General features: G+C 40.8%; 1 protein-coding gene across 1 annotated transcript; it reads right to left on the bottom strand.

Moving 5' to 3' along the window:
• Window positions 1–15,787: 15,787 nt before the first annotated feature.
• On the bottom strand, window positions 15,788–18,446 carry LOC134984663 (uncharacterized). The gene is made up of 4 exons (XM_063950190.1): window positions 17,946–18,446; window positions 17,360–17,419; window positions 17,072–17,284; window positions 15,788–16,455 (listed from the first exon to the last, which is right to left on the bottom strand). The coding sequence occupies exons 1-4, from the start codon at window positions 18,292–18,294 to the stop codon at window positions 15,788–15,790; spliced, it is 1,290 nt and encodes a 429-aa protein (XP_063806260.1). The 5' UTR covers window positions 18,295–18,446.
• Window positions 18,447–18,975: the final 529 nt, after the last annotated feature.

Here is an 18,975-nt window from a genome sequence, read left to right as displayed (position 1 = left end):
CTCACATCCTGTAACCCTGAATAACTCTGCTGTTCTATCCTTATATATGTGCAGAAACATGCTATAAACTGCACATAGCAACCAGAATATAGGTCTCAAGATATTGCACTTCTGGATACCAAGCACTAAGTCCTAACCTTACTCCATCCCCTCACATCCTGTTACCCTGAATAACTCTGCTGTTCTATCCTTATATATGTGCAGAAACATGCTATAAACTGCACATAGCAACCAGAATATAGGTCTCAAGATATTGCACTTCTGGATACCAAACACTAAGTCCTAACCTTACTCCATCCCCTCACATCCTGTAACCCTGAATAACTCTGCTGTTCTATCCTTATATATGTGCAGAAACATGCTATAAACTGCAAATAGCAACCAGAATATAGGTCTCAAGATATTGCACTTCTGTATACCAAACACTAAGTACTAACCTTACTCCATCCCCACACATCCTATAACCCTGAATAACTCTGCTGTTCTATCCTTATATATGTGCAGAAACATGCTATACACTGCACATAGCAACCAGAATATAGGTCTCAAGATATTGCACTTCTAGATACCAAACACTAAGTCCTAACCTTGCTCCATCCCCTCACATCCTGTAACCCTGAATAACTCTGCTGTTCTATCCTTATATATGTGCAGAAACATGCTATACACTGCACATAGCAACCAGAATATAGGTTTCAAGATATTGCACTTCTAGATACCAAACACTAAGTCCTAACCTTGCTCCATCCCCTCACATCCTGTAACCCTGAATAACTCTGCTGTTCTATCCTTATATATGTGCAGAAACATGCTATATACTGCAAATAGCAACCAGAATATAGGTCTCAAGATATTGCACTTCTGTATACCAAACACTAAGTCCTAACCTTACTCCATCCCCTCACATCCTGTAACCCTGAATAACTCTGCTGTTCTATCCTTATATATGTACAGAAACATGCTATAAACTGCACATAGCAACCAGAATATAGGTCTCAAGATATTGCACTTCTGGATACCAAGCACTAAGTCCTAACCTTACTCCATCCCCTCACATCCTGTAACCCTGAATAACTCTGCTGTTCTATCCTTATATATGTGCAGAACCATGCTATAAACTGCACATAGCAACCAGAATATAGGTCTCAAGATATTGCACTTCTGGATACCAAACACTAAGTCCTAACCTTACTCCATCCCCTCACATCCTGTAACCCTGAATAACTCTGCTGTTCTATCCTTATATATGTGCAGAAACATGCTATAAACTGCAAATAACAACCAGAATATAGGTCTCAAGATATTGCACTTCTGGATACCAAGCACTAAGTCCTAACCTTACTCCATCCCCTCACATCCTGTAACCCTGAATAACTCTGCTGTTCTATCCTTATATATGTGCAGAAACATGCTATATACTACACATAGCAACCAGAATATAGGTCTCAAGATATTGCACTTCTGGATACCAAGCCCTAAGTCCTAACCTTACTCCATCCCCTCACATCCTGTAACCCTGAATAACTCTGCTGTTCTATCCTTATATATGTGCAGAAACATACTATAAACTGCACATAGCAACCAGAATATAGGTCTCAAGATATTGCACTTCTGGATACCAAGCCCTAAGTCCTAACCTTACTCCATCCCCTCACATCCTGTAACCCTGAATAACTCTGCTGTTCTATCCTTATATATGTGCAGAAACATGCTATATACTGCACATAGCAACCAGAATATAGGTCTCAAGATATTGCACTTCTGGTTACCAAGCACTAAGTCCTAACCTTACTCCATCCCCTCACATCCTGTAACCCTGAATAACTCTGCTGTTCTATCATTATATATGTGCAGAAACATGCTATAAACTGCAAATAGCAACCAGAATATAGGTCTCAAGATATTGCACTTCTGGATACCAAACACTAAGTCCTAACCTTACTCCATCCCCTCACATCCTGTAACCCTGAATAACTCTGCTGTTCTATCCTTATATATGTGCAGAAACATGCTATAAACTGCACATAGCAACCAGAATATAGGTCTCAAGATATTGCACTTCTGGATACCAAACACTAAGTCCTAACCTTGCTCCATCCCCTCACATCCTGTAACCCTGAATAACTCTGCTGTTCTATCCTTATATATGTGCAGAAATATGCTATAAACTGCACATAACAACCAGAATATAGGTCTTAAGATATTGCACTTCTGGTTACCAAACACTAAGTCCTAACCTTACTCCATCCCCTCACATCCTGTAACCCTGAATAACTCTGCTGTTCTATCATTATATATGTGCAGAAACATGCTATATACTGCAAATAGCAACCAGAATATAGGTCTCAAGATATTGCACTTCTGGATACCAAGCACTAAGTCCTAACCTTACTCCATCCCCTCACATCCTGTAACCCTGAATAACTCTGCTGTTCTATCCTTATATATGTGCAGAAACATGCTATAAACTGCACATAGCAACCAGAATATAGGTCTCAAGATATTGCACTTCTGGATACCAAGCACTAAGTCCTAACCTTACTCCATCCCCTCACATCCTGTTACCCTGAATAACTCTGCTGTTCTATCCTTATATATGTGCAGAAACATGCTATAAACTGCAAATAGCAACCAGAATATAGGTCTCAAGATATTGCACTTCTGGATACCAAGCACTAAGTCCTAACCTTACTCCATCCCCTCACATCCTGTAACCCTGAATAACTCTGCTGTTCTATCCTTATATATGTGCAGAACCATGCTATAAACTGCACATAGCAACCAGAATATAGGTCTCAAGATATTGCACTTCTGGATACCAAACACTAAGTCCTAACCTTACTCCATCCCCTCACATCCTGTAACCCTGAATAACTCTGCTGTTCTATCCTTATATATGTGCAGAACCATGCTATAAACTGCACATAGCAACCAGAATATAGGTCTCAAGATATTGCACTTCTGTATACCAAACACTAAGTACTAACCTTACTCCATCCCCACACATCCTATAACCCTGAATAACACTGCTGTTCTATCCTTATATATGTGCAGAAACATGCTATACACTGCACATAGCAACCAGAATATAGGTCTCAAGATATTGCACTTCTAGATACCAAACACTAAGTCCTAACCTTGCTCCATCCCCTCACATCCTGTAACCCTGAATAACTCTGCTGTTCTATCCTTATATATGTGCAGAAACATGCTATACACTGCACATAGCAACCAGAATATAGGTTTCAAGATATTGCACTTCTAGATACCAAACACTAAGTCCTAACCTTGCTCCATCCCCTCACATCCTGTAACCCTGAATAACTCTGCTGTTCTATCCTTATATATGTGCAGAAACATGCTATATACTGCAAATAGCAACCAGAATATAGGTCTCAAGATATTGCACTTCTGTATACCAAACACTAAGTCCTAACCTTACTCCATCCCCTCACATCCTGTAACCCTGAATAACTCTGCTGTTCTATCCTTATATATGTACAGAAACATGCTATAAACTGCACATAGCAACCAGAATATAGGTCTCAAGATATTGCACTTCTGGTTAACAAACACTAAGTCCTAACCTTACTCCATCCCCTCACATCCTGTAACCCTGAATAACTCTGCTGTTCTATCCTTATATATGTGCAGAAACATGCTATAAACTGCACATAGCAACCAGAATATAGGTCTCAAGATATTGCACTTCTGGTTACCAAACACTAAGTCCTAACCTTACTCCATCCCCTCACATCCTGTAACCCTGAATAACTCTGCTGTTCTATCCTTATATATGTGCAGAAACATGCTATATACTGCACATAGCAACCAGAATATAGGTCTCAAGATATTGCACTTCTGGTTACCAAGCACTAAGTCCTAACCTTACTCCATCCCCTCACATCCTGTAACCCTGAATAACTCTGCTGTTCTATCATTATATATGTGCAGAAACATGCTATAAACTGCAAATAGCAACCAGAATATAGGTCTCAAGATATTGCACTTCTGGATACCAAACACTAAGTCCTAACCTTACTCCATCCCCTCACATCCTGTAACCCTGAATAACTCTGCTGTTCTATCCTTATATATGTGCAGAAACATGCTATAAACTGCACATAGCAACCAGAATATAGGTCTCAAGATATTGCACTTCTGGATACCAAACACTAAGTCCTAACCTTGCTCCATCCCCTCACATCCTGTAACCCTGAATAACTCTGCTGTTCTATCCTTATATATGTGCAGAAACATGCTATAAACTGCACATAACAACCAGAATATAGGTCTTAAGATATTGCACTTCTGGTTACCAAACACTAAGTCCTAACCTTACTCCATCCCCTCACATCCTGTAACCCTGAATAACTCTGCTGTTCTATCCTTATATATGTGCAGAAACATGCTATAAACTGCAAATAGCAACCAGAATATAGGTCTCAAGATATTGCACTTCTAGATACCAAACACTAAGTCCTAACCTTACTCCAACCCCTCACATCCTGTAACCCTGAATAACTCTGCTGTTCTATCCTTATATATGTGCAGAAACATGCTATATACTGCAAATAGCAACCAGAATATAGGTCTCAAGATATTGCACTTCTGGATACCAAGCACTAAGTCCTAACCTTACTCCATCCCCTCACATCCTGTAACCCTGAATAACTCTGCTGTTCTATCCTTATATATTAGCAGAAACATGCTATAAACTGCACATAGCAACCAGAATATAGGTCTCAAGATATTGCACTTCTGGATACCAAGCACTAAGTCCTAACCTTACTCCATCCCCTCACATCCTGTTACCCTGAATAACTCTGCTGTTCTATCCTTATATATGTGCAGAAACATGCTATAAACTGCACATAGCAACCAGAATATAGGTCTCAAGATATTGCACTTCTGGATACCAAACACTAAGTCCTAACCTTACTCCATCCCCTCACATCCTGTAACCCTGAATAACTCTGCTGTTCTATCCTTATATATGTGCAGAAACATGCTATAAACTGCAAATAGCAACCAGAATATAGGTCTCAAGATATTGCACTTCTGTATACCAAACACTAAGTACTAACCTTACTCCATCCCCACACATCCTATAACCCTGAATAACTCTGCTGTTCTATCCTTATATATGTGCAGAAACATGCTATACACTGCACATAGCAACCAGAATATAGGTCTCAAGATATTGCACTTCTAGATACCAAACACTAAGTCCTAACCTTGCTCCATCCCCTCACATCCTGTAACCCTGAATAACTCTGCTGTTCTATCCTTATATATGTGCAGAAACATGCTATACACTGCACATAGCAACCAGAATATAGGTTTCAAGATATTGCACTTCTAGATACCAAACACTAAGTCCTAACCTTGCTCCATCCCCTCACATCCTGTAACCCTGAATAACTCTGCTGTTCTATCCTTATATATGTGCAGAAACATGCTATATACTGCAAATAGCAACCAGAATATAGGTCTCAAGATATTGCACTTCTGTATACCAAACACTAAGTCCTAACCTTACTCCATCCCCTCACATCCTGTAACCCTGAATAACTCTGCTGTTCTATCCTTATATATGTACAGAAACATGCTATAAACTGCACATAGCAACCAGAATATAGGTCTCAAGATATTGCACTTCTGGATACCAAGCACTAAGTCCTAACCTTACTCCATCCCCTCACATCCTGTAACCCTGAATAACTCTGCTGTTCTATCCTTATATATGTGCAGAACCATGCTATAAACTGCACATAGCAACCAGAATATAGGTCTCAAGATATTGCACTTCTGGATACCAAACACTAAGTCCTAACCTTACTCCATCCCCTCACATCCTGTAACCCTGAATAACTCTGCTGTTCTATCCTTATATATGTGCAGAAACATGCTATAAACTGCAAATAACAACCAGAATATAGGTCTCAAGATATTGCACTTCTGGATACCAAGCACTAAGTCCTAACCTTACTCCATCCCCTCACATCCTGTAACCCTGAATAACTCTGCTGTTCTATCCTTATATATGTGCAGAAACATGCTATATACTACACATAGCAACCAGAATATAGGTCTCAAGATATTGCACTTCTGGATACCAAGCCCTAAGTCCTAACCTTACTCCATCCCCTCACATCCTGTAACCCTGAATAACTCTGCTGTTCTATCCTTATATATGTGCAGAAACATACTATAAACTGCACATAGCAACCAGAATATAGGTCTCAAGATATTGCACTTCTGGATACCAAGCCCTAAGTCCTAACCTTACTCCATCCCCTCACATCCTGTAACCCTGAATAACTCTGCTGTTCTATCCTTATATATGTGCAGAAACATGCTATATACTGCACATAGCAACCAGAATATAGGTCTCAAGATATTGCACTTCTGGTTACCAAGCACTAAGTCCTAACCTTACTCCATCCCCTCACATCCTGTAACCCTGAATAACTCTGCTGTTCTATCATTATATATGTGCAGAAACATGCTATAAACTGCAAATAGCAACCAGAATATAGGTCTCAAGATATTGCACTTCTGGATACCAAACACTAAGTCCTAACCTTACTCCATCCCCTCACATCCTGTAACCCTGAATAACTCTGCTGTTCTATCCTTATATATGTGCAGAAACATGCTATAAACTGCACATAGCAACCAGAATATAGGTCTCAAGATATTGCACTTCTGGATACCAAACACTAAGTCCTAACCTTGCTCCATCCCCTCACATCCTGTAACCCTGAATAACTCTGCTGTTCTATCCTTATATATGTGCAGAAACATGCTATAAACTGCACATAACAACCAGAATATAGGTCTTAAGATATTGCACTTCTGGTTACCAAACACTAAGTCCTAACCTTACTCCATCCCCTCACATCCTGTAACCCTGAATAACTCTGCTGTTCTATCATTATATATGTGCAGAAACATGCTATATACTGCAAATAGCAACCAGAATATAGGTCTCAAGATATTGCACTTCTGGATACCAAGCACTAAGTCCTAACCTTACTCCATCCCCTCACATCCTGTAACCCTGAATAACTCTGCTGTTCTATCCTTATATATGTGCAGAAACATGCTATAAACTGCACATAGCAACCAGAATATAGGTCTCAAGATATTGCACTTCTGGATACCAAGCACTAAGTCCTAACCTTACTCCATCCCCTCACATCCTGTTACCCTGAATAACTCTGCTGTTCTATCCTTATATATGTGCAGAAACATGCTATAAACTGCAAATAGCAACCAGAATATAGGTCTCAAGATATTGCACTTCTGGATACCAAGCACTAAGTCCTAACCTTACTCCATCCCCTCACATCCTGTAACCCTGAATAACTCTGCTGTTCTATCCTTATATATGTGCAGAACCATGCTATAAACTGCACATAGCAACCAGAATATAGGTCTCAAGATATTGCACTTCTGGATACCAAACACTAAGTCCTAACCTTACTCCATCCCCTCACATCCTGTAACCCTGAATAACTCTGCTGTTCTATCCTTATATATGTGCAGAAACATGCTATAAACTGCAAATAGCAACCAGAATATAGGTCTCAAGATATTGCACTTCTGTATACCAAACACTAAGTACTAACCTTACTCCATCCCCACACATCCTATAACCCTGAATAACTCTGCTGTTCTATCCTTATATATGTGCAGAAACATGCTATACACTGCACATAGCAACCAGAATATAGGTCTCAAGATATTGCACTTCTAGATACCAAACACTAAGTCCTAACCTTGCTCCATCCCCTCACATCCTGTAACCCTGAATAACTCTGCTGTTCTATCCTTACATATGTGCAGAAACATGCTATACACTGCACATAGCAACCAGAATATAGGTTTCAAGATATTGCACTTCTAGATACCAAACACTAAGTCCTAACCTTGCTCCATCCCCTCACATCCTGTAACCCTGAATAACTCTGCTGTTCTATCCTTATATATGTGCAGAAACATGCTATATACTGCAAATAGCAACCAGAATATAGGTCTCAAGATATTGCACTTCTGTATACCAAACACTAAGTCCTAACCTTACTCCATCCCCTCACATCCTGTAACCCTGAATAACTCTGCTGTTCTATCCTTATATATGTACAGAAACATGCTATAAACTGCACATAGCAACCAGAATATAGGTCTCAAGATATTGCACTTCTGGTTAACAAACACTAAGTCCTAACCTTACTCCATCCCCTCACATCCTGTAACCCTGAATAACTCTGCTGTTCTATCCTTATATATGTGCAGAAACATGCTATAAACTGCACATAGCAACCAGAATATAGGTCTCAAGATATTGCACTTCTGGTTACCAAACACTAAGTCCTAACCTTACTCCATCCCCTCACATCCTGTAACCCTGAATAACTCTGCTGTTCTATCCTTATATATGTGCAGAAACATGCTATAAACTGCACATAGCAACCAGAATATAGGTCTCAAGATATTGCACTTCTGGTTACCAAACACTAAGTCCTAACCTTACTCCATCCACTCACATCCTGTAACCCTGAATAACTCTGCTGTTCTATCCTTATATATGTGCAGAAACATGCTATAAACTGCAAATAGCAACCAGAATATAGGTCTCAAGATATTGCACTTCTAGATACCAAACACTAAGTCCTAACCTTACTCCAACCCCTCACATCCTGTAACCCTGAATAACTCTGCTGTTCTATCCTTATATATGTGCAGAAACATGCTATATACTGCAAATAGCAACCAGAATATAGGTCTCAAGATATTGCACTTCTGGATACCAAGCACTAAGTCCTAACCTTACTCCATCCCCTCACATCCTGTAACCCTGAATAACTCTGCTGTTCTATCCTTATATATGTGCAGAAACATGCTATAAACTGCACATAGCAACCAGAATATAGGTCTCAAGATATTGCACTTCTGGATACCAAGCACTAAGTCCTAACCTTACTCCATCCCCTCACATCCTGTTACCCTGAATAACTCTGCTGTTCTATCCTTATATATGTGCAGAAACATGCTATAAACTGCAAATAGCAACCAGAATATAGGTCTCAAGATATTGCACTTCTGGATACCAAGCACTAAGTCCTAACCTTACTCCATCCCCTCACATCCTGTAACCCTGAATAACTCTGCTGTTCTATCCTTATATATGTGCAGAACCATGCTATAAACTGCACATAGCAACCAGAATATAGGTCTCAAGATATTGCACTTCTGGATACCAAACACTAAGTCCTAACCTTACTCCATCCCCTCACATCCTGTAACCCTGAATAACTCTGCTGTTCTATCCTTATATATGTGCAGAAACATGCTATAAACTGCAAATAGCAACCAGAATATAGGTCTCAAGATATTGCACTTCTGTATACCAAACACTAAGTACTAACCTTACTCCATCCCCACACATCCTATAACCCTGAATAACTCTGCTGTTCTATCCTTATATATGTGCAGAAACATGCTATACACTGCACATAGCAACCAGAATATAGGTCTCAAGATATTGCACTTCTAGATACCAAACACTAAGTCCTAACCTTGCTCCATCCCCTCACATCCTGTAACCCTGAATAACTCTGCTGTTCTATCCTTATATATGTGCAGAAACATGCTATACACTGCACATAGCAACCAGAATATAGGTCTCAAGATATTGCACTTCTGGATACCAAGCACTAAGTCCTAACCTTGCTCCATCCCCTCACATCCTGTAACCCTGAATAACTCTGCTGTTCTATCCTTATATATGTGCAGAAACATGCTATATACTGCAAATAGCAACCAGAATATAGGTCTCAAGATATTGCACTTCTGTATACCAAACACTAAGTCCTAACCTTACTCCATCCCCTCACATCCTGTAACCCTGAATAACTCTGCTGTTCTATCCTTATATATGTGCAGAAACATGCTATAAACTGCACATAGCAACCAGAATATAGGTCTCAAGATATTGCACTTCTGGTTAACAAACACTAAGTCCTAACCTTACTCCATCCCCTCACATCCTGTAACCCTGAATAACTCTGCTGTTCTATCCTTATATATGTGCAGAAACATGCTATAAACTGCACATAGCAACCAGAATATAGGTCTCAAGATATTGCACTTCTGGTTACCAAACACTAAGTCCTAACCTTACTCCATCCCCTCACATCCTGTAACCCTGAATAACTCTGCTGTTCTATCCTTATATATGTGCAGAAACATGCTATAAACTGCACATAGCAACCAGAATATAGGTCTCAAGATATTGCACTTCTGGTTACCAAACACTAAGTCCTAACCTTACTCCATCCACTCACATCCTGTAACCCTGAATAACTCTGCTGTTCTATCCTTATATATGTGCAGAAACATGCTATATACTGCACATAGCAACCAGAATATAGGTCTCAAGATATTGCACTTCTGGATACCAAACACTAAGTCCTAACCTTACTCCATCCCCTCACATCCTGTAACCCTGAATAACTCTGCTGTTCTATCCTTATATATGCACAGAAACATGCTATAAACTGCAAATAGCAACCAGAATATAGGTCTCAAGATATTGCACTTCTGGTTACCAAACACTTATTCCTAACCTTACTCCATCCCCTCACATCCTGTAACCCTGAATAACTCTGCTGTTCTATCCTTATATATGTGCAGAAACATGCTATATACTGCAAATAGCAACCAGAATATAGGTCTCAAGATATTGCATTCTGGTTACCAAACACTTATTCCTAACCTTACTCCATCCCCTCACATCCTGTAACCCTGAATAACTCTGCTGTTCTATCCTTATATATGTGCAGAAACATGCTATAAACTGCAAATAGCAACCAGAATATAGGTCTCAAGATATTGCACTTCTGGTTACCAAACACTAGGTCCTAACCTTACTCCATCCCCTCACATCCTGTAACCCTGAATAACTCTGCTGTTCTATCCTTATATATGTGCAGAAACATGCTATAAACTGCAAATAGCAACCAGAATATAGGTCTCAAGATATTACACTTCTGTATACCAAACACTAAGTCCTAACCTTACTCCATCCCCTCACATCCTGTAACCCTGAATAACTCTGCTGTTCTATCCTTATATATGTGCAGAAACATGCTATAAACTGCAAATAGCAACCAGAATATAGGTCTCAAGATATTACACTTCTGTATACCAAACACTAAGTCCTAACCTTACTCCATCCCCTCACATCCTGTAACCCTGAATAACTCTGCTGTTCTATCCTTATATATGTGCAGAAACATGCTATATACTGCAAATAGCAACCAGAATATAGGTCTCAAGATATTGTACTTCTGGATACCAAGCACTAAGTCCTAACCTTACTCCATCCCCTCACATCCTGTATCCCTGAATAACTCTGCTGTTCTATCCTTATATATGTGCAGAAACATGCTATAAACTGCACATAGCAACCAGAATATAGGTCTCAAGATATTGCACTTCTGGTTACCAAACACTAAGTCCTAACCTTGCTCCATCCCCTCACATCCTGTAACCCTGAATAACTCTGCTGTTCTATCCTTATATATGTGCAGAAACATGTTATACACTGCACATAGCAACCAGAATATAGGTCTCAAGATATTGCACTTCTGGTTACCAAACACTAAGTCCTAACCTTACTCCATCCCCTCACATCCTGTAACCCTGAATAACTCTGCTGTTCTATCCTTATATATGTGCAGAAACATGCTATAAACTGCAAATAGCAACCAGAATATAGGTCTCAAGATATTGCACTTCTGGTTACCAAACACTAAGTCCTAACCTTACTCCATCCCCTCACATCCTGTAACCCTGAATAACTCTGCTGTTCTATCCTTATATATGTGCAGAAACATGCTATAAACTGCAAATAGCAACCAGAATATAGGTCTCAAGATATTACACTTCTGTATACCAAACACTAAGTCCTAACCTTACTCCATCCCCTCACATCCTGTAACCCTGAATAACTCTGCTGTTCTATCCTTATATATGTGCAGAAACATGCTATATACTGCAAATAGCAACCAGAATATAGGTCTCAAGATATTGTACTTCTGGATACCAAGCACTAAGTCCTAACCTTACTCCATCCCCTCACATCCTGTAACCCTGAATAACTCTGCTGTTCTATCCTTATATATGTGCAGAAACATGCTATATACTGCAAATAGCAACCAGAATATAGGTCTCAAGATATTGCACTTCTGGTTACCAAACACTAAGTCCTAACCTTGCTCCATCCCCTCACATCCTGTAACCCTGAATAACTCTGCTGTTCTATCCTTATATATGTACAGAAACATGCTATAAACTGCACATAGCAACCAGAATATAGGTCTCAAGATATTGCACTTCTGGTTACCAAACACTAAGTCCTAACCTTACTCCATCCCCTCACATCCTGTAACCCTGAATAACTCTGCTGTTCTATCCTTATATATGTGCAGAAACATGCTATACACTGCACATAGCAACCAGAATATAGGTCTCAAGATATTGCATTCTGGTTACCAAACACTTATTCCTAACCTTACTCCATCCCCTCACATCCTGTAACCCTGAATAACTCTGCTGTTCTATCCTTATATATGTGCAGAAACATGCTATAAACTGCACATAGCAACCAGAATATAGGTCTCAAGATACTGCACTTCTGGATACCAAACACTAAGACCTAACCTTACTCCATCCCTCACATCCTGTAACCCTGAATAACTCTGCTGTTCTATCCTTATATATGTGCAGAAACATGCTATAAACTGCACATAGCAACCAGAATATAGGTCTCAAGATATTGCACTTCTGTATACCAAACACTAAGTCCTAACCTTACTCCATCCCCTCACATCCTGTAACCCTGAATAACTCTGCTGCTCTATCCTTATATATGTGCAGAAACATGCTATAAACTGCAAATAGCAACCAGAATATAGGTCTCAAGATACTGCACTTCTGGATACCAAACACTAAGACCTAACCTTACTCCATCCCTCACATCCTGTAACCCTGAATAACTCTGCTGTTCTATCCTTATATATGTGCAGAAACATGCTATAAACTGCACATAGCAACCAGAATATAGGTCTCAAGATATTGCACTTCTGGTTACCAAACACTAAGTCCTAACCTTACTCCATCCACTCACGTCCTGTTACCCTGAATAACTCTGCTGTTCTATCCTTATATATGTGCAGAAACATGCTATATACTGCACATAGCAACCAGAATATAGGTCTCAAGATATTGCACTTCTGGATACCAAACACTAAGTCCTAACCTTACTCCATCCCCTCACATCCTGTAACCCTGAATAACTCTGCTGTTCTATCCTTATATATGTGCAGAAACATGCTATAAACTGCAAATAGCAACCAGAATATAGGTCTCAAGATATTACACTTCTGTATACCAAACACTAAGTCCTAACCTTACTCCATCCCCTCACATCCTGTAACCCTGAATAACTCTGCTGCTCTATCCTTATATATGTGCAGAAACATGCTATAAACTGCACATAGCAACCAGAATATAGGTCTCAAGATATTGCACTTCTAGATACCAAACACTAAGTCCTAACCTTGCTCCATCCCCTCACATCCTGTAACCCTGAATAACTCTGCTGTTCTATCCTTATATATGTGCAGAAACATGCTATACACTGCACATAGCAACCAGAATATAGGTCTCAAGATATTGCACTTCTAGATACCAAACACTAAGGGGGACATTTACTAAGCTCCCGATTTTGACCGTGATTGCGTTTTTTCTTCTAAGTGTCATCTCGGTCATTTACTTAACAGTATTTACGGCAGTGATGAGGGCATTCGTATTTTTTTCCTTGGTCAAGTCTAAAATTACGAATGAATACACCATCGGTCAAATTACGCCTGTTTAGATGCGAATCTCGGTCATTTACTAACCATTCGTAATTGTATTTGCGGCCGCGAAAATGCATTTGCGGCCGCAAATTATTACGAATCGCATTTTTTTCCTAAAAAAAAACGCGCCAGCCTTTGAAAGCCGCGTTTACATGTGAACTTAATTTTCCATTACTCACACCTGAATTTTTGGGCCTATAAAAGAGTTTCAGCCACATTCTGAACTACTCTCACTCTGAAATGGCGGCTGTAGTGTGTGGCAATGGTTTTTTGTTGGCTGTGGGATACGTTAGACTGCTCCATGAGGCTTCCATGAATCAGGACCAGGTAAGTGAACATGGCCAACAGGTTGTCCAGGTACCGCGGAGGCTGCGCCAGCCTCGTTTTTTTAAAGGGCGTTTAAACTTAAATGCATTGTCCGATGATAGGGTCATACAGATGTTCCGCCTAAATAGAAACAAAATTTTCCACCTGTATGACCTTGTCAAACTGGGCATAGACCCTGAGACAGCACGCTCTCGCTCTGTCTCAGGCCTACACAAACTCCTGGCTGTGTTACACTTTATGGCTACTGGGAGCTACCAGGCTGTGGCAGGCGACGTCATTGGGATCTCACAGCCCACCTTTTCTAGATATTTGATGCAGGTGAGTCTACAAATACCTATGCGGTTATGGCTAAGTGTTGCTTGTGTAATTTGAAACACCACAGTATTGTAGAGACTAAGCTAACATGACACTCACCTTAGCTTCTTTAATGTCCACTCAGGTTTTGGATGTGTTGGAGCCACACATTAAAGCATCAATCTGCTTCCCTACAGAGGAGTCGGAGTGGAGTGCTGTCAGGGTAGCTTTCTATGAGCTTGCTGGCATGCCCAATGTGCTTGGGGCCATAGATTGCACACACGTTCAGCTGAGATCACCTAAGGGCCGCCAGTATATATATACTAATAGGCATATGGATGCATCAACTAATGTCCAGGTGGTCTGTGATGCAAAATTAAAAATTATGAGTGTTGTTGCTGGTTACCCTGGTGCCTGCCATGACTCCTTCATCCTCAGTCAGTCATCGCTCTTCGATAAATTTGAGGAGGGACAAATGCCTGATGGCTGGCTGTTGGGTATGTTGTAAATGTTATGTGTGTATGTCTTTTAACCACAGGCTACATTTTGTAGGAGGTGAGAGAATCATCTAACATATGTCCTAATGTTGACTATATATGTTTTTCAGGTGATGGGGGTTACGGCTGCTACTCTTGGCTCCTTACTCCATTGTCCCAACCTGATTCTCCTGCTGAACACAGTTATAATCATGCACATAAGGCTACACGGAATGTGATAGAAAGATGTTTTGGGGTGCTGAAGTCACGTTTTCGGTGTCTAGATAAATCTGGTGGCCTTTTGTTGTATAGTCCCTCAAAGGTGACTAGGATTGTGTTCTGCTGCTGTTTTCTCCATAATCTGTGTTTAAGCCAACATCTTGCACATGGTGAGGGAGAAAGCAGCCAGCAAGCAGAGGAGTTAGAACCATCTGGTGACAGTGTCAGTACAAATGTAGGGAGGCAGGTACGTCAAGAAGTGATCCTGCGATATTTTACAGGTTAGTTTTATTATGCTCTAATTATCCTTCTCTAAACACTTTCGTATACTTTCTATTGTGTGTTCTGTTACTTACTGTTTGTTGTTTATAGTGCTGTGTCCATTGTGCTTAGTTGATGCTAACAAAACATTTACAGTCATTACCCTTGAAAAACATAACATTATACATACAGACCAGCTTCATACATTTTAGAGTCGGACACAGGAATGTGTTTTTAATTCAAAAGCTTTTATTTTTTCGTAACAAAAGTTTTCATTTATTTTTTTCTCTTGTGTGTGCTGGGTGCTGGCTCACTGGCACGTGCTCTTGATGAACGCCGGACAGGGGAGGTTACTGGCGTTTGAACCGGGGTTGTGGTTCCAGAGCTGGAGGTAGCTTGATGCCCACCCATGTTAGCAATATTGCTGCTGAGATTATTCAAACTGGCAATCAGCTGAGTGTTTGTAGCAGTGTGGCTGGCTACTATCCTGGATAAGGCCTCATTCACCACTTGATTGTGTTGGATTATCTGTACAAGTGCCTGCTGATGTCGCTGTTGGTCATCTATAATGCGTGTTAAGTTTGCGTTCATTTGACTATTTTCCGCCCTAATTTGTTCCATAGAGGTCGCCATTCTCCCTACTTGGACTATTAGTCTGCCCGAGTTGCGACTAAGACGCGGAAGATGATGGGGCAGACTGGCAAGGTGTTGTGTGTGTTGGGTGAGGGTGGCATTGCTTTGGGCCTGTTGGCTTGTCCAACTTGACCAAAAGTCGTCTGGAATTTGGGTTTGGGGGGGAGCTTGTGCCAGTTGTGGACTGCTGGTTGGTTGGGGTATATCCTGCAACTGGATTGGCATGCTTGGATCAACAGCTGTAAGTTGCAGTGTGAATGATGGCTGTTGTTCTGGTCCCTGCTGCTCGTCACCGGACATCAAGTTGGGCTCTGTATGGGGTAGGCAACATGCAATGTTGTTTGTTTTAAATTTGGGCGTGGCTAATACAACACATTAATACATTCATAATAAGACCATTTTGAAATATTACCTCTTGTTTTTCTATGCGTTAACTATGTTGCACTTTTTACAAACATAAACCCCACACTGGCACAGATATTGACCCATTTGCAGATTCCTCACATAACTAACTTCCCTCCACAACATTACACTGTTATATTCCCTCCCCTCACCACGAGATAGACTACTTACCTGTATAGTGCCGAGGAGCTGAGCAAGTAAGCCATCTACATACTGGTTAGGGACGATGTGTGATCACTATTTTTGCTTTTGTGTTTAGTAATTAAATTTAATACACTTCATAATTGTGTTCAAGGAAAACGTGTGTGTGCTTAATGTTTCGTCCAAACAGTTTTTTACAAACAACTAGATTGTCTAGACCATCCACTAAGACCTTAGTTATTTGAATCAAATCACCTTGAGCAATTGAAGACATTACATCACATTGATTGCAGGGGAAAACATGTAAACTCCAAACACACTAACAACATCATAAATGTACTGTGTATATTCTTGCTTATGTGTTTTTTTACAAATTTTACTCACCAGATAACTGAGGTGATGTGGGCTCATCACTCTGCGAACTCGCCAATAGTGCCAGTGGTGGCTGGGATGACACTGCCGATAGCCTTCGCCTGGGTGGGGATGATGGAGGAGCAGAATCAGACCCAAGACGCCGAGTCTTAGTTGGCCTCCTTGGTAAGTGGCCCGAGCCCTGTGATGGGCGCCTTACAGGAGGGCGGCTTCCAGAAGCAGAACCTAGGTTGAAAATTTAAAATTAATATTTTGTACTTCTATGTTTTTTCAGAAAAAGTGACTACAGTAAAGACTTACCTGCAATACCGGCATCATCACGACTGGTCTGAGGCCTTTCTTGCCGGCTGGCCTGTGTGACTGTGAAAAAAGGAACATCAACATTATTTTCAAATTATTTTTAAAAAGGACCCAGTGCAAACCATTGATGTACTGTAAGCATATATTTTGTTTTTTTTACACAAGAATAAAAAGCTTAAGTGCGTTTTTTTTTGGTTTTTGGAGTTGGTAAAAAAAAAGTAAGTCATGTGAGCAACACTTTTTATCATAAACAAACATCAATGTTGAAAAATATGGCAGAGAGTAATTACTTTCAAAGTTATTCAAAATGTAATGTTTTTGAAAAGTACACGTTTTACAGTGGTCTGTTTAAGTTAAATCCAAATGAGGCATGCAAACAAACACACGTTACAGCATTAGCGCCAAAAATAGGGCCATAAATTGTAAAGCAACATATGCTTGCTGCATAAATTTTGCAAAGAACAAAAACACATCTTAAGGGAGCATAGGCCTGCACTTTTAAAAAAAACCCAGTAAAAAACACAAAAATTACACCCAAAAAAAAAGAAATAAAAAAAAAAAAAACACCATTAACAAACAAACTTACCATCCTGCGTGGGTCGGTCAGAATCCCGGACGTGAGTAGCAGACACCACTTCGCAAGGAATCAATGCCCGCACAGGCTCCTCCCAGTCCCGATAGGCGACACGTAAAGGTGGGCCACCTCCGGTCCGACGTGCAGCTTTGGACTCTTTGGCCATCTTGGCCTTGACACGCCGCTTGATATCATAGAACCGCTTGCGGCACGTGTCCTCTGTCCGCCTCACCACACCCTCACTATTGACAGCAAGTATGACTTGCCCCCACAGGGCAGACTTCCTGCGGGAGGACACCCTGGCAGCATCCTGACCAAACAATTGGCGATGGTGCTTCATCAGCTCCCGCACCAACGCCATGTTTTCAGCATAGCTGAACTTTATATTCCTGCCAGTCTTGGTAGTGGTGCGTGGCTGCGGAGCCACAGCACCATCACTATCACTAGAAAACTGACCAACAGGCACCCCCTCCTCCTCCTCCTCACTCACCTCCTCCCTCTCACTACCCCCCTCCACCTCACTAACAGCCTCCACCTCACTACGAGCCTCCACCTCACTACCAGCCTCCACCTCACTAACCTCCGCCACCACACTGACCTCTGAGTCGGACATGACAAACAACAGAAAACACTGAAAAAAGAAAACACAAAACACACTCCTCCACTACTCCTACTACACACCACACAGCCAACACACACGCTCACTCACTCACAAACAAAGACAAAAGACTGAAAAAAAAAACAAGGACAAAAAAATTAACAAACTGGTAAAAAACAATACAACAAAGTTCACAAGACTACTAACACACACAGTACAGCACTCAACAATCACCAAACTCCTCTCCAAATCCACCAAAAACTCCACCAAACTCACCAACTCCAAATACACCTTCCTCTCTCCTCTCCACTAGCTAAACCCACGAGGTGCGGAGTGTTTGGGGCGTTTTTATAGTAACATGCACAGACACTCCTCCTTGACGAATACAACCAATCACGGCCGCGTGACGAAAACGAAACTTAGAAGACAAATCGCGGCCGCAAA

This window comes from Pseudophryne corroboree, assembly GCF_028390025.1.
Source record: "Pseudophryne corroboree isolate aPseCor3 chromosome 3 unlocalized genomic scaffold, aPseCor3.hap2 SUPER_3_unloc_70, whole genome shotgun sequence".
Taxonomy (NCBI): Eukaryota; Metazoa; Chordata; class Amphibia; order Anura; family Myobatrachidae; genus Pseudophryne; species Pseudophryne corroboree.
The sequence above is the reverse complement of the archived record's forward strand: the minus strand, read 5'-3'. Positions and strand labels throughout refer to the sequence as shown.